A 25,733-nucleotide genomic window follows, 5' to 3' on the forward strand; every position below is an offset into this window, starting at 1 on the left:
ACGAATTTCCACGGACCGATTTAAACCAGCATACCTATATTCCAGCGGCCAAACAAGTGCAGGAAGAAGCATATGCCAACCGTCTACTGAGCAATACAGGTCAACAGAACCATGCGAAACCAGCAGGTTTCTCACTGCAGGGGAGTCCTTTGGCGGATTGACACTAACTTACCCGCCTGCCACACATGGGTTGACTGTACACCGAAAGACAGGCTGGCAAGAATGCAAAAAACAGAAGAAGGCAGTCAGTCAGCTGATCCCCGTCAGAACACGATTCAACTCCAAAAACTAAGAACTCTTCACAATAAATAGTTTTCTTCCTTATTTTAATATGTAGTTTCTTGTTAAAAAACCATTAAAGTAGTTTAAAGTGTGCCTCGATTACTTTGCTTCTCGCAAATAGGCCACATTAACATGTCAAAACTTAATTTTCGTTAGTTCATATTTATAATTATATATCATAAAAGTGCAATAATGGTCAAGATTTCCAAAGTAGTTGTATGTGGGATGAAGGGAATAGGTAAAAGTTCAATTTTAGAACAGGTTATATATGGACACGCTAATACTAAATTGGTAATTAGTTTATATTTATGTTTTTCTTTTTACTTTAGTTTATTTTTTTAGGATTTGCATCCTACAATAGAAGATATTTATGTCGCAAACATAGAATCTGATAAAGGTACTAGAGAAAAATTAAGATTTTATGATACAGCTGGAATAGAGTTTTCACAAATATCTACATCAAATGGAATGACAAATCAACAATTACCCAGGCATTATTTACAGATGGCAGATGGATATATCTTAGTTTATGATACTTCAAAAAGCACTTCACTGGATATACTTGTAGCTTTAAAGAAGGACATTGATAAGAATAAAGATAAAAAAGAGGTATTACATCAGTCAACATAATAATATATTCTTTCTATTATCTTAATCTTTAAATAAAAATTGCTTCATAAAATTAGCACTCAACCTGAAGAAATGTTATTTTATGAGCATGTATTTTGCATCCTTCATCACCAAATTAACACTAACCAGAACCTCTCATTTTGCTTATTAATAGTGTCACACCAAAATTTTACATCTTTAACCCTCCTGTTGCACAGGTGCGGCCTGTCAGTCCAGACAAATCTCTTTTTTGTATTAACTTTACAACTATTTTATAGGTACCTTTCAAGGTTAAAATTTGCTTGTATACACATTTTTTATTGAAAAAAATATATACATTTGAGGTATACAGTTAAATGGAATGACAGGCTTCATCCATCTGTTTAGTAACTTTTGCCAATATACACAATGTAGTTCCATTTAGCATGAAGCACTGAAATAGGATAAGAAATCTAAAAATGTCTTACTAGTATCGTCTTTCCATCACGATATTGACAACATTGATCTGTCAACTCGAAATTCTCAAAAGCCAGAAATAATATCTTTCTACAACCTAACAAAAAATAAAACGTAGTAGGTAGAATTACTTGAACATATAATGTAGCCAGGGCAACTAGAAGATGCACAATGGTAACATTTTATGAATTTCTAAATGTGGTTGCAATTAATTCTTTTATTTATTTATTTGACAGGAAACCCCCATTACAGTATATATTGCATAAATTCAAAGAGCTCAGACAAGTGGATACAAGGGAACATTCATAAAATATGTTATAAAAAATTTGGACTTCTTAATACCCTCCTTTCTCATTGTCATAAAGAATCGTTTTCAGTCAAGCCCCCCCCTCATGTCAATGTCGTAATTGCAACTTATGACCCACTTTCACTCTTTTTTTTTTAATTCAATGTTATTTCTGGATTTTAAAATGAATTATAAAAAACTATAATATTAACTATATATAATATTATATAGTTTTGAAACTTTACATTTTATGTGTTTATCTGTTACTTTGAATAATGCTGTCCTCTGATAGAAGTTAGTAAAAAAATGTATGCATGTGCACTCATGTCCCCCTCCCTCCTTTTATATATCATCGTAATAAGCAAAGTCCTCCCCTCCCTCTTCTCTACAACATAGTTTATGTATGTTCTCCAAAACTTAAAAAATAATCAATTTGACAATTAACAAAATAAAAGGTAATAATAATAATTTTATTTTTTGATATTGCATACTGTTTCTTTCAGTATGTCATTCTGTTAATGCATGGATCTGTACTGAGGTAGTGCAATATTCTGTCCATTGGTATATTTTACTTTTGTTATAACTAGGCACAATAATGCAGATGCACCCTGTAGGGCAGAAGAATCTTTCAAAAAAATTTAGGACTTAACTTTATCCTGATCCCCTAAACAAAGCGGGATACTGCAAAAAATATTGTAAAAGGCGTAAAACTAGATTTTTTTGCAAATTGTGTAAGAGCTGACTTTTTCTGGAGCATATTATAGCCTGTTGTGCATACTGTCTAAACCAAAATTAGGAAAAAAAAGTTTAGGTCATAGTTTTTTTGCTGGCAAAGAGTTTTGGAGTGTGTTTCATATAATATTTAGTTTTGAGTTATTTCTTTACTAGACTAAATAGGTTTAAAATTCTCGTTTTTTTAGAAAACGGCGTTATTGATTTTTAAATATAAATATGTCAAAAAGTAACAGTTTTTTGTAGTTTTGAGTATTTCAAATGTTATAAAAAAAAATAACCTATTACATTATACTCCCTCTATAACGAACATGGCTATTACGAGGTTTTGCTTATAACGAGGTACATTAGATGTACTGTGGAATTTCTATTGAAATATAACCGTCTATAGTGAGGCAAATTTGGTTATAACGAGAGAAAATAAGATCGAAAAACGTGTTTTTTACGTTTATGGTCCGGCTGTGACTATAAATAAATAGTCTTTTTTTAAATGCCCCGCAATAATCTTAACTGCTGCCCGCAATAAACTTCTTTACAATAAATACAAATGTTTCACATCTGTAGAAAATATGATAGTTAGAATGATATGGACAATTTAAAGAAGTCAAAAATGACAAACTTTTTCCAATTGCAGAAGCAATAGTTTATGTTATCCTTCAAAATACGCTTTATACATTATGTAGTTCGAAAAAAATGTACGTACAGATTTTTTGTTTTAACATATATCATTGACAATAAAAGTAAACAACTTCTTTTTGTTTGAACATATTTCATTGACAATAAACGTAAACAACTTTTTTTCAAAAACGCCATTCAGACAATATTTAGAATCTTATATTGCTCCGAATGGCTTCACTATAGGAAGCTAATGTTTTAGAAATCTACATATTTATATGTATGCACAGTATTATTGTTGTCTGATATAACGAGATCGGCTTATAACGAGGTAATTAGTCTGCCATTTAAGTTCCTGTTATAGAGGGAGTCTACTGTATTTATTAAATGTATTTATAAAAGTGTGTTGTATTTGAATAAAAAATAATTTTTGAAGAAAAAAAACTATTTTATACTAAAAAAAATGCCAAAGAAAGGCTCTGACAGGCCACACCCATCTACTCCTGTAATTTTTAACCCACCTGTCCACTAGACGGTTAAAAATATGGTATTCTTTTTTGGCCAATGATTATTTCAGGGCATTGAACATAACCCATAATGTATTTGATACTCAGTGTAAGTTTAGCATATTGACAGTGTTATCATACCATCAATTATCTCTTACTCTTAAATTTAAATTCAAAATCGGGCAGCACATATACATATATCAATTAAAAATCGAAAACAAACAAAAACATATCAGTTTATACATATTACCATAAACATTGCATACATTTGCATTTAAATAAGATGCATATATAATAAAAGCATTAAAATTACATAAAAATTAATATCTAACAATAAAACACTGAAAACGTTTGTTTTCAAAACTTATTTTCCATAAAATTTATTATAATTTTTATTTTTTTATTACTACAGCTGTTTCGGAAGATTGCCTTTCTCAAGTGATCTATTTTTGGTATGAGTTTACACCTTATAGTCTTTAACTGAATAAGTTGAGGAGGAGAGAACAATTTGTCTCAAGTTGGTCATTAAAAGGGTGATTATGGCCTAGAAGGTGAAGTGAGTACATATAATCTGTTTTTCTATTATTAAAAGCCCTTTTATGTTCTTGTTAAAAGTTCTATTAGTTTGACCGTAGAAGTTTTTGGGCAGTCCCACTGTGAAAGTGCTTTTTCTTCTGTCTCTTGTTGTTCTTAATAGATTTTTTCTAAGTTATTGTTTGTTCTAAAAGCTGGTGTTATTCCTTTCATTTTATGTGTTTGGCTATTTTTGTTGATATCTTGCCTGTATATGTAATGGAGCAGAAGTTACTGGGTTTTTTCTCCGGTGGTGGAAATGCTAATTTAAGGGCCATCTTATGTAGTTTTTGATTTAAAATTTTATTTATTATTTGTTCTTTGTAAATAAAATTTTAGATGATATATAATATATCCGCTAATGTATCAAAGGTAAATTGCCAAAAATAATTTATAATATTTGGCTGCATTTAATCTAAAAAAAATAATTTATGAATGTTGTTTTATATACTTCAAAAATTTTAGCTTTTCATAACAAGAAATATTAGAAATATAATTTTGTAAAAGTCTATCTTTATATTTTAAACCTAAGTATACATTATGCAAAAAATATATCAACACTGTTACGTCCAACCAAATATTAAGTTATACTGGTGTTGGTAGGTTATGTTCAATGCCCTGAAATAATAATTGGCCCTCTTTTTTATTTATAAATTATATCTTCCACTAAGAGGATAGTTAATTGAGCTTTTTATGTAGTTGAGTTCTAGGAACATGAATATCATTCTTAACATTTTCTTCTTAATTCCTAAAGGGCACACTTTTATTCACCTGGATTTTTCTCAATAACTTCTACCTGATGCTGTTCATTCAGATTTTCATGGAATTGTTTGGGTAACATTAACATACAAATGTGATAATGCATACTTCACTGCAAAATACAATTGCTTTAATAATAGTCCAAGATCCCACTGCAGGATTACTACATTCATAACATAGTTAATAAAACTCACATTTTTACGTACATTTAAAATTAGTAGAATACATTGATAATAGGTTGCCAGTCAAAAAGTGGGTGCATATATTTTTAATTCAGATAATAGTACAAAAATTTTATTTTGTTTTTTATTTTTTACTTTTGGGACAGTGAGGCATCACTCCAATGCCACACTATAGTTTTGTATTAGGGCCACCGTGGTATTAACTATAGCCCACACACCTGTATAAATTACATTGTAAGTTTATCGGGGTGGTGCGAGGAGCAAAATAATATTTCCTGATCGGATGTGAGACAGTTTTTACGAAAAATATGGAAATTATAAAACTTTATGAAAAAATAAAAGATTTTATTCAGAATATGCAAAAATAATTATAATAATAACACATTATTATTTTAAAACAGCATTAGGTATTTGTTGAAAAAAAAACAAGAAATACAATGTTTTTTGCATTAATTGCACAAAAATTTAGAACGAGAACACTTTTTTAAGCTTTGTTACGCCTCATTTCATTCTTCAATCTCACATAGCGACACCAAACATCTGTTTTTTCTTCCTTTTACAAGTTCATGACTCATGACTGACCATTTATTTCCTTGTCTCAAGCAATGTGAATACGTTGTGATCTGAAATCTGTGAGCCATTTTGGGCTTTTTAATTTCTTTGCCTTTATGTAGACGTTTTAACATTTTTCATCTCCGTGATTTGTACTAATCATCAAGACATCCCTTTTGTCACACCATTTGAACATTACAACTCCGGAATTCCTTTTTAGGGATATTTTTTCTTTTTTAGTTTTTTTTTGACAATCTCGGGACAATCCATTTTTCTGTTTGACTGAACAGCTGAGCAGTGTTTTAGCAAGGGTGGCGCTCATAATAATTTTCTAATTGGTTCTACAACCATATCTCTGTATCATCGTAGCATTTGTCAGAACCACTAAGTCGGTGCGGCCATCAAAACAAATACCACCCCAAACGCAAATAGGACCTCCCACAAAAGCTGTCCGATAATGTTAATTATGCCTCTGTACTCGTTTCCTATAAACCAAAATACGACCATGGGAATTATTTATACGAAATCTAGACTCATCTGTAAATAAACAGTTTCTCCATTCGTTGATTTTCCAGTTGAGAAGTTCTTCAGCCCATAGTCTTCTCAATCCGCTATGATCCCTGGTTAGTACTGGATGAACGTATACTTGCTCTTAAGCCAGTCATATACTGGCTATTGTTTTAACGGTTTGGCTTGAAATTATTCTTCCAGTGGCATTACGCAATGTTCTGTTAATGCGGCAAGCAGTATATGTTGGGTTCCTTCTTGCAATAATTCACATATATGGGTGATTATCTGAAAAGTGAGTCTCACCATGTCTTTGTATCAGAATTTGAGCAAAAATAATTTAATTATAATACTAAAATTATTACTGAAATGCATAACATGTACTAAATTAATGCATTCGAATAATTTTACAATTAAAATTATTTTTAGTAATAATTTCGTGTAAAGAATGTTCATTTGTAATTCCCGTGTCATGTCCCGAAACTCATATCACAAATATGTTCATCACAGTTTCTTTATCCTTCTACTTTTAACAACCTCTGTTTGTAATTGGATTAAAAGAATAATTTAATATTTAACATTTTGATAGTCAAAGCCACAGAAAGTCAAAATTCAACTACAAAAAAAAATTATATATTTTGTCCCTGGCAAAATGAGTAATTCCCGTGTTACAAACAAAAATTGTTTGTAAAAATCGTAGATGTCTCTACTTTCAACGACGCTGACAACCTGAAGCTTGTGAATCACCGCTGTGACTCCTATCCTAACCTATTAGTTAAGCATTGGAAAGCAACGAGAGGAGATGTATTACTGTTTAAAATGCTGCAACCACGTGTATAATATTCAACAGCGTAATTCCCGGGGTAAGTTTATTTTTGGTAAAAGTAACAAATTTTGCAAATTTTTATGCATCATTCAATGTTAGACCTTTTTAGAATCTGCTTTATAATATAATATTTTCCAATTTTTTATTTTAAAGCTTATAATGAATGTAAAACATGTATTTTGTAATTCCCGGGTCAGTAATTCCCATGTCTTTTTAGTGACATGGAAATTACAAGTGAGACACGGGAATTTCGACCACTTGATATTTTATTATTGATCTTAATTTTTTTTCCAGAATCATGCCTAAACTTTCCAGAAGAAGCTTTTAAGAAGAAAACGAGAAAGGGAGATAGAAAGACGCAGGAAAATAAGAAAAGATCCAATCAAAACAGCTGAACAACAACAAAAGAAAAAGAAAAGTATCTGAGGCAACGAAAAAGTAAAATAAAAAAATCTATCAATAAGATGACTCCAAGACAACAAAGAATTAAGAGGAAACTAAGGAGAACTAATTTAGCTGCATTCAGACAAAGACAAAAAGCTTTGAAGGAGACTGGACAACATTTGGAAAAGAATACACCCCCAAATTCTTCAGATGAAGAAAATGTACCAGAAAATATTAAAGCCGATATTGGGCGAAGGAGGGCTATTCAAAATAGAGTTAAAAGACATAGAGAAAAAGTAAAAACAAGAGAGAAAATTAAAAAGCTAGAAGCTGCACTAGAAAAATACTAAAAAAGGTATCAGAGACTTAAAGCGGAAAACAGAAAAAAGAGCTACAGATAAAACAGCCCAGAACTCCACTACCGATAACTGATTTGATTATCGATGAAACACAAAACAAAAGATTCTTTTGGGTCAGGTTATGGAGAAACAACTAAGATATTCATACAAAGAGTGTGAGCAAAATAGAACAAAGCAAGTTATAAAGTAACTTATGTCTGAAAATATAAGAAAATATGGATTGAAAAAATACTGCTCAAGAAAGAGGGGGTTTAGGAATTTGAGCCCCAAAAAATATCAAAATAAGTCTATCTTAGTACATGAAAAAAAAGGTCTGTAGGTATGGATACTGTTTGACGACAAATACATGAGTATTTTAAAGAGGATTTAAATGCGAGAAATTGTACTGGAAAAAAAGAATACATAACTCAAAATAAAACTGCAGGTTCTATTGTTAAACCTACCTCTTACTGTACGATGTCAGAATGTCTTAAGCATGATGTTCCTGATATTTGGGCCCACTTATTACCGGTGCTAAAGGATTCAATAGGAGATGCCACTACGGTTCACTTTTTAAGTGATAGCCCAGCAACCCAATATCGCAATAAATTTATGTTTAATTTTTTGGTCAAAAATTTAAAACGACACTTTAGTCAAATAAAAATAGTGACATGGAATTATTGCGAAGCTGGACATGGAAAAGGATCACCTGATGGTATTGGAGGGGTATGAAAACGAACTGCTGATCGTATTGTAGCACAAGGATCTGATATTGATTCACTAAGAACAATCATAGACGTGTTTGAGAAAAATTGGTCAAAGATGAAGTTCTATGTCGTTACGGAACAAGAAATTAATAAGATAAGGCAACAGGTGAAACAAAATGATAATCATTATGGACTTGGATGTTTGAAGTATAAAGATTTTGGTTCTAAGATGTTCCTTGTACAAGCAAGACGCAAAGTTAAGATATGAAGATGTTTACAGTGATTCTGAAGAAGAAGATGGAGTTGTAATGTCTTCAAAAATAAAACTAGGCTGCCACATTCTTGTCTGTTTCCAATGAAAAATACAAATATTCAGCTATATGCCAAAGTGACATAGATAAAGATGAAGAAGTTAAAGTTATGTTCCTCAAAATATGCGAAAGTAAATCGAAGTTTTTAGTAAAGTAAGTAAATTTAGTTTGGACGAAGAAGACATCTCATATGTAGATTTTAATAATATTTTACGTATTCTTCCGGATCCAACTCTTGTCTGCAAAAGCAATCGAATTTACTATTCATACCCAATGAAACTTGATGTTTATGAAAAATAAGATTTTTTAGTTTTTTAAAATTTAGAAACATATTTAAGTTATCTTTTTTATTTATGTTTGAGTTAGAAACACATTTGGTTTGTATATTTTTTACATTACTCATTTGATAATCTCTAGTGTTTTATTGTAATTCCCATGCACTTCGCGAAATTCCCGTGTCTACACTTTTCAGAAAATTGTAAAAAAAATCAAAAACCGGTCTTAATTCAGAACGTTTTTTGATAAAATCTTCTTTCTAGTAAAAAACCACATCTAATAAAATGAAAATGTGATATCTTGTTTGAACTTTTTTGTTTGCCAAAAATCTGTATTATGAGACTCATTTTGCAGAGAATCACTCATATCGGTCATTAACAGGGTTGGTACTCCGTTGTCGCCCTCCACCATGACAATATGAGGCTACACCAGTTGTGACATAACGATTCCAGGCATTATTTACAACACTTTGTGAAAACTTCATACGTTGAGCAACTCCACATTGCGTTAACCCTTTGTTGATCCACCTCATATGTTGCATTTGGACAATATCTAAACGTCTTCGGGGCATAGTTTATAACTAATTAATAAGAGACTTCACTAATTAAATCAACAGAACCCAAACTGTGTTAATATCAAATGAAAATATACGACTTTAATATTCAACTTTTTGCTGACGATAGTAAAAAAAAGAAAAAACGGATGACCACAATAACAAAATTTATTTTATTTCGTTTAAAATTTATAACCAAGTCGCGGTATTAATATTATTTTAATTATAATAAATTTTTACAAAATAACTATATGTGGCTTTGATGCAAGTTTGCGTGACATACATTGTGTGACCATATATGTCGACATACATGACATCTTACTTATTGGTCCAAAGATTCAGAAGGCTATTGCTAGCCTTTTACTTATATTTCGATTCTGTGCTTATGTCTTGGTTTGTAACATTAAGCAAATTCTTCTTTAGGTGCCGTCTTCTTAGCGAAGGTTGGCGATGACCTCTGCAAAGTCTTCCCTATTTTGGGTTTTCCTTATTAAACTTTGAAAGTCTAATCCTGTCCAATTTTTGATGTTGCGCAGCCAGGTCATTTGTCGTCTACCCGGGCCGCGTCTGCCTTCTATTTTCCCTTCTATAATAAGCTGAAGGAAGTTATACCTGTCGTGTCTAAATATGTGTCCAAGATAAGACGTTTTACGCTTCTTGACAATTTCTGTGAGTTCACGTTCTCTATTCATACGCCTTAAAACTTCTTCATTTCTAACGCGGTCGGTCCATGGAGTTTTCATCATACGACGAAATATCCACATCTCAAAGCTCTCTAAACGTCATAACGAGTTGACTGTTAACGTCCAAGCTTCCACGCCGTGTAATAGTACACCATATAAATAACACTTTATCATGCGGTATCGTAGGGACAAATCAAGATTACGGGTAGTGAGTAACTGTCGCATCTTTAAGAAGGTGTTTCTTGCCTGTTCTATTCTACATTTAATCTCTTGTTCTTGGTCTAAGGTTTCATGTATCCAACAGCCTAGATACTTAAATTTTTTCACTTGTTCAACTAGATTGTTGTTGACTAGAATGTTTATAACTGGTGTGTGTTTTTTTTTAAATTACCATTGTTTTGGTTTTGTTACATTCACCTTAAGGCCGTATAGTTCTCCTTCTCGCACTACTTTGGTTAACAGAATTTGTTGTTCTTCTTCACTGCCAGCAATCAGTACTGTATCATCGGCATACCTGATATTGTTCGATTTTTCCATTGACTTTTATTCCTTCTTGTGCTTCATCTAGAGCATGTGCAAAGATGTCCTCTGGGTACAAGTTGAATAATAATGGTGATAGTATACAACCTTGTCTAACTCCTCTTTGGATGTTTATGGTTTCAGTATCACCCATTTCAGTTCTGACAGAGGCATTTTGGTTCCAGTAGAGTTCACGTCTTGTATTAATGTCGTTTGGATCCAGGTTCTTTTTTTTTGTAAGCATTCTATTAGCTGATCGTGTTTGACTTTGTCAAAAGCCTTTTCATAATCTATAAAGCACAAGTAGACTTCTTTTTGTTGATCCCTACACTTTTGCATGAGAACAATGAAACTGAACAAAGTTTCTCGAGTTCCCATACCGTTTCGAAAGCCAAATTGTTTCGGACCCATATCTTCTTCGCATTTTTTGTAAATTCTGTTATGGATAATTTTTAGAAATAGCTTCAGAATATGGGGCATGAGACTTATTAATCGAAAGTCGTTACATTTTTTTGCGTAGTTTGATTTGGGTATACGCACAAACGTAGACGTTAACCAATCTTGTGGAATTGTACCAGGCTTGTATATACTGTTGAAGAGTCTTGATAATAGTTCTAAATTGTCTTCTTCCAAAAGTTGTATAATTTCACTATGAACGTAGTCAGGTCCAGAGGCTATCCGGTTTTCATATTTTTTAATCTGTATTTTCTTTCTGATGTTAAGATGGGCAAGTCGTTATTTTCGATGTTTGTTTGTCTATCAATATTTATTGTTCTATCATCTGAGAATAGGTTTTGTATGTATGTTCGCCATTCAACGCTTATCTCTTCTATTGTGGTCAGGACTCTATCATCCGTGCTTGTTATTGTGCCACACTGTCTAGCGTTTCTGATCCCACACATTTCTTTAATTTTCTTATGGAGAATTCTATCATCATGTTTATTCTGTAGGTCTTCTATCTCTTCGCAAGTTTCTACAAGCCACTGTGCTTTTGCTTCCACTATATTTTTTCTTATTAGTCTTTGTATTTCTTTATATTTATTCCAGTCTTTGTTCTTGTGTTGTCGTCTCACATTCATCATTTCTAATATTTCATTAGTTATCCATGGTTTCTTGCCTCTTTGATTCGTGTATTTAAGGTTGTCTTCAGCTTTTAGAAATACAGTATTAAGTTCTTTCCATATTTGGTTTAAGTCGTCGGATTCTTCTGGTACATCATTTTCCATTAAGCAAATGTAGAGGCAAATTGGTGTGATTTCTGACTATTGAGACATCAACGTATTCTATGACGTTTCCTCCTCTCCGAACCTCTTCAGAAATATCATTTATACACTGTGACATATGTGACAACACCATATTAGTGAATTTTCCTTATGTAGCTCAAGCATTAAGAACTCAATTGTACATGGATGATGGATTACTGGGAGCTAATGATAATAAACTCTGCTTCGACTCTTAACTCTGACTTAATTGCATTTATGAAAGAGGGGGTTTTGAACTTGGCAAATGTGCTAGTAATCATTCTGATCTAATTACATATATTCTGCTTCCGATTTTCAGGACTCATAATTGGTTGCTCCGTTAAAGACTCAGTCTATTGCTCGTTTGGAGCTGCTGGTAAGCAGTTCTTCTGGATAACTTAATTAATTTTGTTCAAAGGAGTTATAAGGGCTTGATAATGTTTGACGCTGTGTATGCATGGTCAGATTCGATGATTTCTTTGACATGGTTGTCTTCGTCACCAAGTCGATGGAAGATTTTATAGCTAACAGGGTGAGTAATATACAAGAAACTGTCCCTATTTCTAGTTGGCATTATGTGACGTCGCCACGGAATCCTGCCGATTATGCAAGTCATGGTCAAAGTCCGGTTCAACTTCTATGTGGTGGTCAGGCCTTTCATTTCATTCCATGCCTAAAACCACCTGACCTTGTCAGCGTACAACTGAATATTACTCTGATTTATCAATGGAGATCCAAAAAGAGGAAAAACATCTTGTTCTTGCAATTACAGTCACTAATGACAATTTACTCTATCGATGGTCTTCTTTGTCTAAAATTCAACGAATTTTAGCTTATGTCTTGAGATTTATAAGAAATTCCAGGTCTAAACAAAGACTTAACGAAAACGGAGTCCTTACTCAGCAGGAAATAAAGTTTTCACTTAAAACGATTATTGGATATGTTCAGATGGATGTTTTTTCTGATATTTTTCTTAAGACTGATCAAAACACATTACTGTCTAAACCTTTTCGTAAATGACACCGTTTGTGGATTCAGATAGTTTACTTAGAGTTAGGGGTCGGCTTAAAAGATCTTCTTTTTGTTATGACATCAAACATCCCATACTCTTGTCCAAAGCACACATATTTAAGGAATTGATAATTGAATCAACTCACAATTCATATTTTCATCCAGGTTTAAAAACTTTGTAATACTGGTTGTTTCAACCATATTGAATCTTATCCCCTAAAGCGGCAATTTATAAATGTTTGTCAAGATGCATTACGTGTTTTCGTTCTAAACCCAAGCTATATAATCCTTGTATGGCTGATTTGCCCTCATTCCGCGTGTCTTAGTTAAAAGCATTCTCGTCAGTTGGTATTGATTTCGCTAGTCCATTTTCGCTTTTGATGAGCAAACATAGAGGAGCGAAAACCATTGAGGGTTATGTCGTGTTTTATTTGTTTGTAAGGCTACTAAGACTATTAATTTAGAGGCTACATCTGATCTTAGTCCAGAGTCCTTCTTAGCAGCTTTTAGGCGTTTCATTGTGCGAAGTAGTCGGTGCAATCATATTGTTAGTGATCAGAGCACTAATTTCATGGCTGCTAATAATCAATAATTAAAATTTGCGCAAAATCAACACAAAAATTGGACATTTTTTGGAATTGTAATCCGGCAGCTTCCCCTCACTTAAATGGATTAGCAGAAGCTAGCGTCAAGTCATTCAAGTCATATTTTTACCAGGATATTGGTAATCAAATCTTAACATTTGATGAATTCTATACAGTTCTAACACAAGTCGAGTCTATCCTGATTTCTCATTCCTTGTGTCCCATTAGCTCAGATGCCACTGATCCACAGCCATTTACGATTGGACATTTTTTAATATTTGAATCGTTAAATAATCCGATTCCTGAACCCGATTTAAGTCATTTATGTCTTAGCAAATTAAGTCGTTGGCACCTATTGCAAGGTATCCAAAGCGATTTCTGGAAACATTGGTATTTGGAGTATATTAACACTCTTTAACCAAGACACAAGTGGACTAAACAGTCTTCTCCGGTTTCTAAGAGGGATCTTACAACACAACAACAAGCTTCTTTGCAGTGGTCCTCTCGGCACGAGGGAAAGATTTGTTCTCTCCCAGATAATTAGGCAACGTAACCGCCTTTGTTAATTAATTGTAACTTTACTTTTGTTAATTTTTTTCTTCTTTCTCTTACTTTGAACACATTCATTTTGGCGGACTGAATGTTCAGGAATCTATATTTCTTTATTTAAGCTAATCAAATATTGAATTTCTTGTGGGAAGAATAACTTTATTCGAGTTTATAAAATAAATCAATTTAATATTTTATATTATTAAAACATGATATATTATTAATTATATAAAGCATATTATATTTACTTTTCTATACATTTCTTAAAATAATGCAAAATAACCTTATGTATACATTCATATAGAAGCGCGCTACATACATTTTTAATTTCGTACGCACAAATTTTATTTCAGATATTATTTCAAGACTCATGTAGGATGAAAAGAGAAGCGCAATAAAAAAAGAATAGCGATTTGATGTCTCAGAGGCATCTGGCAGTATAAATAAACATTTATATTATGCTTATTCTTGTTCGAAACTCTAAAACGTAAAAAGTTTTAAATAAAAGTCTTATGAAATTTTTATGATGTACATAGGGGATAAAAAAAAACTACAGTCTTATAGATTTTAGTTGTATTATCATATACTTTGCGTGAGTAGTTGGCACTGAACGATCTCTATTAAGACTATTTTACATATTGTATTGTTTATGATGGTATAGATTGCAATACACATTGAATTTAAATTAAAAAAAATGAAAAAAATCGAAACGTTTGTTTTTTGATATTTTTTCTTACGTCATTAGGAACACTTCATACAATTTAATCACATTTTCTAATTTTTAAGGTGTCTATAGTTGTTATTGGTAATCATTTTAAAGAAGAAGCAAATGAAGAAATGAATCTTATAGTCAGCAAAGCAAATCAGTGGTGCATCAGGGAAAAAATAAAACATTTCACAGCATCAGCTCTAAAAAGGACAAGCCTGTATGAGCCTTTTGTGTATATAACTAGCAAATTGATGCCACCTCCGAGTAAAAGTAGTTTCACTCCACTATCTATGGGTCGAAAGGTCATAAAAGATTCTTAGATTGATATAAAATAGGTAAACATTATATGTATATTTAAATAAACTAAAATAAAGTAATGCTAGCGTATTTTTTATAAAAATGTGTTTGTTTTAATGCCTATGTAACATATACTAAAGACATTTTCATTTAATATAAAAACAAAAAGTGAGTCTGTTATAGTCTTTGTTTTGTAATGGTGTATAGTTTTCGAGGTTTATAGACCGTGCTCTGCAGTTATTTCTTCTTCTCGTTTTGTCTGCAACTTCAAACCTCAAAACTAATACACTAGTATAATAAAAAGAAATTCCGGATATTTTAATTCGTAGACAATCTAGGTCCTACACTGTATGTAAAAAAATAAAAGTGTTGCTCCTCTTTAATAAATCGAAAAATTATCTATTTTTGAATATATTAGCAATCGCAGATTTTTACAGCTGCGATTCCAAAGAGCGCTAATAAGTAATTTTAAAGCCATTGTCTCTAAAATAGACATTCTTTTTTTTTGGGAGGTGAGAATCTTCGAAAGACCTCTCGGAAGGTGTCCCAGGTGTGTTGGATTCGGACGACGACGCCTTACCGTAGTTGGCCGCCTACCAACTAAACTCATCCCCTCTTTCTCCAACCGACGGGCCTGGGACCGCTCTTAGCGAGCATTACCATCTGACCCGTCAGCTTTACTCATAACTCTCCGTGATTGCCATAGCATCCCAGTCGCGCCACCCCACCCACGTCTGCACCGGACTTGGTTTGTAAGCTAACCATTCTTGTGCAGAGCGATAAGCAGGAAGGAGACGCCGCGCCATTATTTCAACCATCTTGAACTTAACGAGAAAGATCAGACAACAGGTACAAGCAACTCCAGACATTCATATTCCACCCTGGGGGTGGTACATTCATTTCTCCATCTATACCAGCCCATTACTTAGTAATAGGCTGCTCCAAAAGGAGACACACACCGTACACTAGATACAAGTAGAGACAAAAGAAAACAACACGTATGTAGATTGATTTTTTTAAGAGAATTCATTTAAGATTTCGGCGTCGGTAGTGGAAGCTGATTAGTGACTCACCCACTGGCGCCGACAGATACGACACATTAAAATAAACAGTTCACCTTTGTTGCCGTCTCCTCTCTTTCTCTTCCTTGTGTTTTATGGTTTCTGTCACAAAACCAATGATCAAGTAAAAGATTCTTTTGTTTTCAATTGCTTTATTCATTAGTTCATGTGGCTGGCCGAGAGGTGACCCCAGACCCAGCTGCAGCAAGGTTCGCCCCACATTGTATGCAGGGCATACGAATACCACATGATGCGCGTCATCCACCACACCACACTCGGGACACATCGTCCTCGGTCTTCTTATTTCTGTATGTGTAAGACCGGAAAGATCCATGTCCCGTCATAAATTGGGTGAAGTAGTTGTAGTAGTGTAAACACGTCTGTGTTTACACTCATACCACCTTACTACATCTGGGATAAGGGCCCTCGTTCAGGCAGCCTTGTCTGTTTCTTTTGACCATTGGTCCTGCCAGATCTCCAAACTCCTTTTTCTTTCTTGTGTTCCTGAACCTAAAGCTCCATTGCCCCTTTGGTGCATCCGAACCCTTTTATTAGCCAGGATATGCACCGGTACAGCACCGGCCACTACTTGTAAGGCAGTGGTTGATACGGTTCTGTACGCGCTGCATACCCTGATCAATGGTTTCCTCTGCTTCCTAAGAACCATGTCTTTACATTTTGCTTTGTTGAGGATCTCATGCCACACTGGGGCTCATATAGTAAGATGGACATAATTGACTGTAGGATAACTGATCTTTTGTGTGAACCGGGGCCTCCTATATTCGGCATTATCTTATTAAGGGTCGAGGTCCTCTCTTCCGCCTTCCGACATGCTTCTTGTATGTGGTGTCTGAATGCCAATTTGTCGTCTAGTATGATTCCCAAGTGTTTTACAGTCTTCTGGGGTCTTAGGTCGGAGCCTCTGAACCTAAAGTTTACGTTTTCTCTATCCTGTGGTCCCCTCAAGATGATAACTTCTGTCTTTTCTACTGCAAGTTTTAGGTCATTTCTCTTTATCCATCTCGCAGTTTTTTCTATTGCTTCATTTACTTTGTTTATGATACCCCAATTCATATCTTCTATAAGTAGGGCTAGGTCGTCTGCATATGCAATAGCCCTTACTCCTTGTGTTTTGTTTACTTCTAGTACCCCGTTGTATAAAATATTCTATAGTGTGGGTCCCAGGACTGACCCTTGGGGTACTCCAGCAGTCATTTTCATCTTATTTTTCTTCGATATGCATACGCTTCTTTGCGATAAGTAGTCCCTTATTATATTGGACACATATTCCGGGGTCCCAAGTTCGACAATCTTGTCTACGATGAGACCCCAGTTCGCTGAATTGAAGACGTTTTTAATGTCCAATAAAACAAGTACCACCCATTTCTTTTTGCTTGTTTTCACCGCGTTTCTTATCCAGATCGCGGCGTCGACGGCTGATCGAGCTTTTCTGAATCCATATTGTTGGTTGGATAGAGCTCTCTTATCTGCCAACACGTCTTCCAGCCTCTTCTTGACAAGATTCTTATAGAACTTGCCAAGGCAGTCCAGAAGGCATATTGGCCTGTAAGAGGATGCTGAATCGGGGGGTTTCCAGGGTTTAGGATCAAAATCAAGTTTGCTTCCTTTAGTTCCCTGGTAAACTGTTGCTTCCGCAGTAGATTATTATAATTTTTCTGATCAAACCTGGTTTCTCTGTTGTTGCTATCTTCAGTGCCTCCGGTGGCAGTCCATCGGGGCCGGGAGGTTTTCCCGTCTTGATTTCTTGACCAGCGGTCTTTATTTCTTCTTCTGTGAATTCCTCTGCCACCGCAGGGGAGACCTTCAAGGTTTGTTCCTCCTTTGTGGGAAAGAGTTTCCCGCCGCTGGTCCTCGTCTAAATTGTGTGGAGCAATCATCTTTAGTCACTTCATTGTTATTTTATATGCGTCGCCCCATATGTCGTCTTCTAAAGCATTTATTAGGTTCTGCCATTTTCTTTTTTTATTGTTTTATTGAGTTTATTTTTTACTGTTTTGTATACTTCTTTGAGCTCGTAGGCGCCCTGGCTTCTCGTAAAATTCCTGGAAGCTCGGAGACACTCCTCCCGTAGGCCTTCAATCTCATCCGTCCACCAGTAGGGGGTTCTTTCTTTGTTCCTTTTCTTTACGGTGGCCAACTCAACAGCGTTCTCTAGTGCCTTTCTGAGGTCAAGGTCAGATATTTCCTCTTCGTTTATTTTTCTTACCTCCGATAGGTACACGTGCTTATTAAATGTTTTCCCAGTATATCCTATCGGCCGTCTTATGTTCCGCCCTTTACCTTGATTTCATATGTTATGTATCGGTGGTAGGTGAATAATTGATCATCGAGGACGTCCCAGTTTTGTATTCGTCTGGATAACCTTTCACTTGCAAAAGTTACGTCAATGTGTGTTTGGCTGGGCCCTCTTATAAAAGTTGGTTTATTATTACTGAGTACCTGGAGGCCAGCCTGGGCTATCCATTCGTTCCATATCTCCCCTTTTTCGTCATTTGCGGGAGAGCCCCATTGTCGAGATTTATGGCGGTGTTCATTATTTCGCCTACTATATTCTCTAATTCTAATATTTGGAGATATATAGCATGCCAGTAGGCTGAAATGCCTCATTTTTATGAGTATGTAATTCCCACCTCTGACAATACCACTTACTCCAAGATCTTTGTTTCGGAACAACACCGTCACATTTTTATTGGTGTCTTGCACCCAGCCACCGTCCGGTGGCTTAACACATTAAAAATAAAGATGGCCACATCCTCTGCGAGAACGAAGTATTATGAACAGGTGGAGAGAATATTTCGAAGACCTCCTGACTCAAGAAGACTCTAATAATGAAATAGACAACACTAAAGTAAACCCAAATTAAAACGAAATAACAATAGACGAAATAAGAGAAATAATACTCAGGCTCAAAAGAGGAAAGGCATCTGGCTATGATAAGATAACTGCGAAAATGCTAAAAAATATGGGTGAAAGTGGAAATGAAATGCTTATAGTCGGTTCGCTATTCCCAGTCTGAACTGTCTAGTGAATTTTGACAGACTAGAAGTGGCTGGAAATTACTAAATTACTGTACAACCAAGCACACGTGCTCGTAGCCAATATTAATAGTAAACAAACGTAAATAAAATAAAACTTTATTAATTACCGACTAAATGGATAAACTTTAAATTCTGGATTAAACTTTATTCGTTTATTGAAACTATTCTTAAGAAACTCTAGCTAAATTTTACCAAAAACTTTAAGTTGGTTGCCTACATTTGGCGCAACTCAACGATATATAATCTATTAGCCCAATTTTTTTATAAAATATATTTTTTATGTATAATAGAAATTTACTTTCTTCATAGATGGGATAAATTTCTAAGCGAATTTTATTTTTGACGCTATCATTTGTCAGTCGTTAATTTCCTTTTGCGACTTTTCTTCCAAATTTAAAATTTATATACTTTTTAGGTACAGTTATCGTCACTATTTCAAAACAAATCTTCAACTTATGATTATGTATGTAAACTGTACACTTTCTATTCCATTCCTATATGCTTCCAAAGAAAGCAGTAATTTTTTCATAACTGTACTTAAATGAATTCATATCATAACTTATGTGGTAACGTGCCTAAAAATTGGTATTGTGTAATAATTTTTGAACTTGGTACAAAATAACTACGTTAAATGATTAACTATCCAAAAACCTTTATTTTAAGCAAATGTTCGTTATCCATACTGCCGTAATGTTTAAATTAACTGTACCTAAAGATAAAATTACAATTAAAAGCTACAAACTAGGGATTTTGTTGATGTTAACGTTAAAAGTTAGCATTTTGATAGTGAGAAATTAGTTCGGCTATCACTTATAAGATGGGAAAATAAGTTCACGTGTCATTTAGTAGATGGCAGCAGTGATGTATTAAATAGTGACAAATGCGTGTTTGCCTAATTTAAGAAAAATCTGCAAACCATTGAAACCTAGTTTTGTAGTTGTTATGCAGTAACCATGGTAATACGAATCACGTGGTTTTGTTTAGCAAAGCGGCCCCTCCCAGTTAATATTTTGTCTTCGTTTGACTTTCATTTATCAAGAAATTTACTTGAATCATAATTAGAAATCAGATGAAAATCTGAAATTTTCTGAGGAAAAAACTTCCACTGTTAACATTCGATATGAAAAAAATTGTTATTGTAGTGACGCTGTTTTTCAACTGCCTAACGTATTTTAGATTTCTACGAAATACTGTTCTTATAAATAAATGGTCTAATTACCATAATCCCTTTTTTGATCATTATTTACCTGCTTTTCAAACAATTCCAAATTTCTTTACAGTTTGGAATAAATATTTTTGGGCAGATAAAGAATTCAGAATTTTCGTAAATATTTCCAAATTAATGTTAAATGAAAGTTTTGTGTATATGTAGTAGGATAGAAAATTGTCAAGTAAATGTATACTAAAAAAACGGGTGTGGCAGTCCAGTGGGACTGCCGGTGGAAGTTACACTTCTATACACGCATTCGCTGTTACAAATTTATTTGGGAGTCAATCTGCACAATCATTACATATGTAATTCTATAGGTAAGGCATGGCAGAAACAGAAACAGAATTAAGAAAAACTTACTAACAATGAAGGATTGAATCAATATTTTGATGAAAATGTATATTTTTATTTTCATATATGTATGAAAGGAGTTGACTGCAAATTTTTTTTACACATACTCTGCAGTAAAATTCATTGTTTATTTTGTTATTAATATAATAATACAATACAAATTAAACTGCAATATTCATAAATATTTAAAAATGACAATAATATACATAAAAAAATACAATACAATACAGTGCAACATAATTCCATATAATAATACAATACAAATTAAAATGCAATATCCATAAGTATTTAAAAATGACAATAATGTAATAATAATAATAATAAAAAAGTCCTCCCCGACTGGGAATCGAACCCCGGTCTCCCGCGTGACAGGCGGGGATACTGATTACTATACTACCGAGGACATGACACAAATGTATTTCAAAATTGACAGTTCTGGATCAGACAGTGATTTATTGAGATTATTATTTTGAAATACAAAAGACTAATATAATTATGAACATTTAATAAATAATAGAAATCATATCACATAAATAATAATATTAATAAATATTTTATTATATGTATAATATTATATGTATATATATATATATATATCTTTATATAATATATATATATATATATATATATATAATATTAAATTATATATATATGTATATATATATAAAAGGAACATTTTTATATTCGAGAGAGGAAGAGAGAGAAAATATATCTTCTGTCTCTCTCTTACTCATTATCTTACATATGTAATGATTTCACAGATTCACTCCCATACAAATTTCCAACGTGGAGCGCGCGTATAGAAGTATAACTTCAAAAATCCCTAATCAGCACATCCGGCTAAGTGCTGTGTAACATAATTAAATTTTACGACCTTTTTCGTCTGATAATGTATTGAGTATCATGTATCATATTAATAATATGTATTAGAATTGCATACATATTAAGTTAGTCGAATTTTTACCACCAGAGCAAGCTGTATTAAAATAAAATCACACTTGTGTAATTTAATAGGTACAAAAGTAAGTTTTTTGTACTTAAAATTTAATTTTGTATTATTTCGAACCCCGCATCTTTCGCGAAAAATAACTGCGGGGCGTGACAGGACTTATATACGGGAAGTTAGTTGTTTTCGCTTATTTTAGTGCAAACTTTTTTCTGGCAAATAATTTTGTTTTTGCCGTGAGGGTCAGCCAAAGTTAACCTCGGAAAATGAAATCAGATAGAAAACGCAGAACGGTACTTCGTATAGTGTATTTACGAAAATTGCTAATGTTTTGGACAGTTTGTTAGCTTTACTTGTAAGTCTTACAAGTACAATGAGCTTTTTGAAGTGGAAAGTGCGGTAATTAAAAGTATATTCGAAAAAGCTTCCGAAGAAGAGATAATCAGTGAGATGGAGGATGGAGGCAACGGATAAAAACAGTGCAAGGTACTTTGAGTCATCAAGTGTAAAAGGTAAGCGCAAATTTAAATTACCTCCAATCGAGTTGAAAAATTATTTAGGGTTTGTAGCCTAGGTTTGGCAGAGAGGATCTCCAGATTGAAGTTTACATTAGAGAGCTCTTAAAGTTAATTTTGAGTCGAGTTTCTAGTAGTCCTTGTAAGATTTCGGCTCTTTATGATATGATTGAGAGTCAACTTCGTTCACTTGAGACCTTAGACAAAACCTGCTGACAAGTTTGCGACGATATTGTATGCTCTTATTGAGTCACGTTTGCCAGAACATATGATTCGACTATTACATCTTGTTTCCGTGTCCATGGAAAATATCGGAGAAACTGCAGTAAAGTTACATCTTTAGAAACTAGATTGAGGGGGCTAGTAAGCTTTTTACAAAGTGAATTTCAAAATAAAGAAGAAATTGATTTAGCAACGGAAGGTTTCGGTTTACCATCTGAAAATAAATATAAATTCAATTGCCTTGTTGCCAAGAAAAATGTAAAATTACCTAAGCAATGAACTGATCGGCACTTAGCGACCGCTGCTGGGTTAATAAATTATGAGTTTTACGGAAAGTAACTGCGGGACGCTCCACATGTAACAATAAATACATTTTTAGTGTTTACATCTATTTTCAATACTTAGAGATGTTAAAAAAACAGAGCATATCAGAAATTTAATGATTTTTATTTAGACATTTTTTGTTTCTGTCGACCATTTTCGGTAAAAAAACAGTTATAAAAAAAACTATTGAGCTTTTCTATCATTCGAGCCCAAAATTCTTCATCTCGCTCAATTTTTTCAATAAACAGGGGCTCTGTATCGTTAACAGATACTAAAAAGTAGCAATATTAAGCTGGCCTTGAATCTAAAAAAATAAATATTATATTTTCTAAAAATATGTAAAAATTGTAAGTATGTACCTGATACATGTAATAATGGTTCTTTTTTAACTCTAATGTTCCATTTTTATTTTCCAATGGCATGTTTTTTAGTGTCTCTACTGCCTTCAGGGACTTGCCACTTTTAAGCACCTTCAGAAGACATTTAACTTCCAACAAACTATTATCATCTACAATTCCTGAAATAGTAACTAATGTAATTTGTTTCAAAATAGAAATTCACGAAAACTTGTAATGTGTATATTACTATTACCATCTGGAGTAGCAGCAAGATGATTGTACGATCGTAAATATTATCAATAAATATTCCACACTTATGTACTCTCTTTTCAGGATTCAATTTAATAAATCTTTGTCTTGCGACATCTTCCTTATCTTTCCCATAAAGGGTATATTCGTTATTCCAAGAGGGTGCAATCATTGTTTTTATTAAATTTCTACAGCGTGTATTAAGCCTTCTTTTGCAAATTAATCCAAAGTAAGAAGCCGTTAACCTTTTTCTTTTAACATGCCTGTAGAAAGCATTGTTCTATTGACCAACGGTTTGTCTTTCGATCACCGGGATCTCTTTTGGTTGCACCTAAAATAATGATTAGATTTATTGTCATTAAAAAAATATAAATCTGAAATTTACTTGTATGGTTTTTAGGATACTAGAGTATTCCGACTGATATTCATCTTCGGTTAATGAAGGCTGTAAAGCGTGAGGATCATATTCAGTATTAGTTTTAATCTGTCTACTTCCTTTTTTTTTCGATAGGGTGAAACAAAATCCAGTTTTCGCTTAGATTTTAATTCCACAGCCCGTTGGTTTTCCTGTATATTTTGTTTAAAATACTTTCCTGGTGACCTCTTTAATATAGGGGAAGTATGCCTATGATGGCATACCTAACTTCACCTCTCGTTTTTTTTATTAAAATACATGATCATATTTGTTACAATTTTTTTTCTAGTTCAGTTGAATGTACCAATTAAGCTGGACATATAAAGGTCAAAGGGAATGTGGATTTTTATATTATAAAATTAAAATATCAGCAATGTCAAGTGTGCCATCATAGGCACATTCCTTACCTATGATGGCATGGCTGCACAGTATAATAGAAAACAATACGTTTTAGTGGAATTTTCGCATTTTATTCAAAGAGAACAATAATACAACAAATAAAAAAGTAACACACATTAAAACAATTAAGAACATAAATCACAATAAAATATCTTACATTTTTTATCGACCCCAGCGCATTCAGAGTGACACCAGGATTGGCACTCCTGACATTTAATCCAGCATTCTTTCGACTTTGAGAGGGAATACAGGCCATTACACTACAAGCAAGCGACGTCGGAATCATCATCTTCAAAATTTTCGTTATCGCTCGCGGATTCCTGTTCCTTCTTATCATTTCTCTCTATCCCTTCTTTTGCCATTCTGTATAATGTTCGTTTTTCAGGAAAAGTGTCATCCACAGATTTCCGTTCTAATCTACTGTTGTACGTAGCTTTTCCTTTAGGCTCTATCTTCTGTTTTATTTGTCGTTTAACTGTGTTTGCCAGTTTTCTTCGTTCTACATTTTCTTTTTCAACAACCTTATCTTTCAATTCTTGAATTTCATGGGTTGAATTTATAACCCCTGTTTTCCACGCTTCTTTTGTTTTTTTTTGTGTTTGACTGTGAAACACTTGAAATGGGTGATAAATCTTGGATTATGTGAAGAGTATACTGTTGAGTATTTTTTAGAAGAACCCGTTGGCAGTCCTTAGGTGGGTGATTTTGTCTACTTTCTAAGTTTTCTTCTAGATTATAATCTGGATTGTTTAGATGGATGTTTTGAGTTCGATCTTGATTGCTCTCTTTAGGTTTATCTGTAACCAATGATGGAGCGAACATCCATTCCTCAAAAATATCAGGATTAAAAGGTTGAATCCCTGTTTTGGCAAAGGCATTTATGGCATTAGCAGGAGTAGCTAGCACTTTTAAGGTAAGCTGTTTTAAACAACCCAGCAACTTGAAAGTGCGTAACGAGTCTTCCAGGATTTTGTTTTAACCAATTTTGAATCTCTTGGTTATAATAGGTTTGTAGAGGACTAAAAAAGCCCACGTCGAGTGGCTGCACCCGATAGGAACAGTGTGGTGGAAAGCAGAAAAATACGATACCATTCTCTTTTGCAACTTGTAAGACTTCCAGTCCCTTATGACTACTGTGGCCATCTAACAATAATAATATTTTGTTCTCATTCGAAGCTTTGGTATAGTGAATAAAATGTTTAAGCCATTGAACAAAAATGTCTGAAGACATCCACCCTTTCTCCTGGCAAAAAGCAACACTTCCCGGTGGGGCAGCGTCCATTAATTCATTCTTGAACCTTTTTCTGGGAAAAATAAATGCAGGTGGTACAAAAGTACCAATTGCATTCATTGAACATACAACTGTTAAATGCTGACCTCGTTCCGCACTGCTCAGTGCTCCAATTTGTTTCCGTCCCTTGGTTGCAAACACTGTTTGAGGCCTTGTTTGAACAGTACTAAGACCTGATTCATCAACGTTGAATATATTTTCGGATTGAAAATTGTATGTATCTAAAATTTTTGCTAAGGAGATCAAATATGCTTTAATATTGTTCTTATTAAATGCTTGTGCTCGCGCGAGAGATGTATTTTCTGA

At 33.6% G+C, this 25,733-nt stretch overlaps 1 protein-coding gene across 1 annotated transcript; it reads left to right on the plus strand.

Moving 5' to 3' along the window:
* Nucleotides 1–234: 234 nt before the first annotated feature.
* Nucleotides 235–15,150, plus strand: kappaB-Ras (NFKB inhibitor interacting Ras like 1). Its single transcript, XM_072526002.1, has 3 exons — nucleotides 235–573; nucleotides 625–891; nucleotides 14,828–15,150. The coding sequence occupies exons 1-3, from the start codon at nucleotides 475–477 to the stop codon at nucleotides 15,068–15,070; spliced, it is 609 nt and encodes a 202-aa protein (XP_072382103.1). The 5' UTR covers nucleotides 235–474; the 3' UTR covers nucleotides 15,071–15,150.
* Nucleotides 15,151–25,733: the final 10,583 nt, after the last annotated feature.

Source organism: Diabrotica undecimpunctata, chromosome 3 (genome assembly GCF_040954645.1).
Source record: "Diabrotica undecimpunctata isolate CICGRU chromosome 3, icDiaUnde3, whole genome shotgun sequence".
Taxonomy (NCBI): Eukaryota; Metazoa; Arthropoda; class Insecta; order Coleoptera; family Chrysomelidae; genus Diabrotica; species Diabrotica undecimpunctata.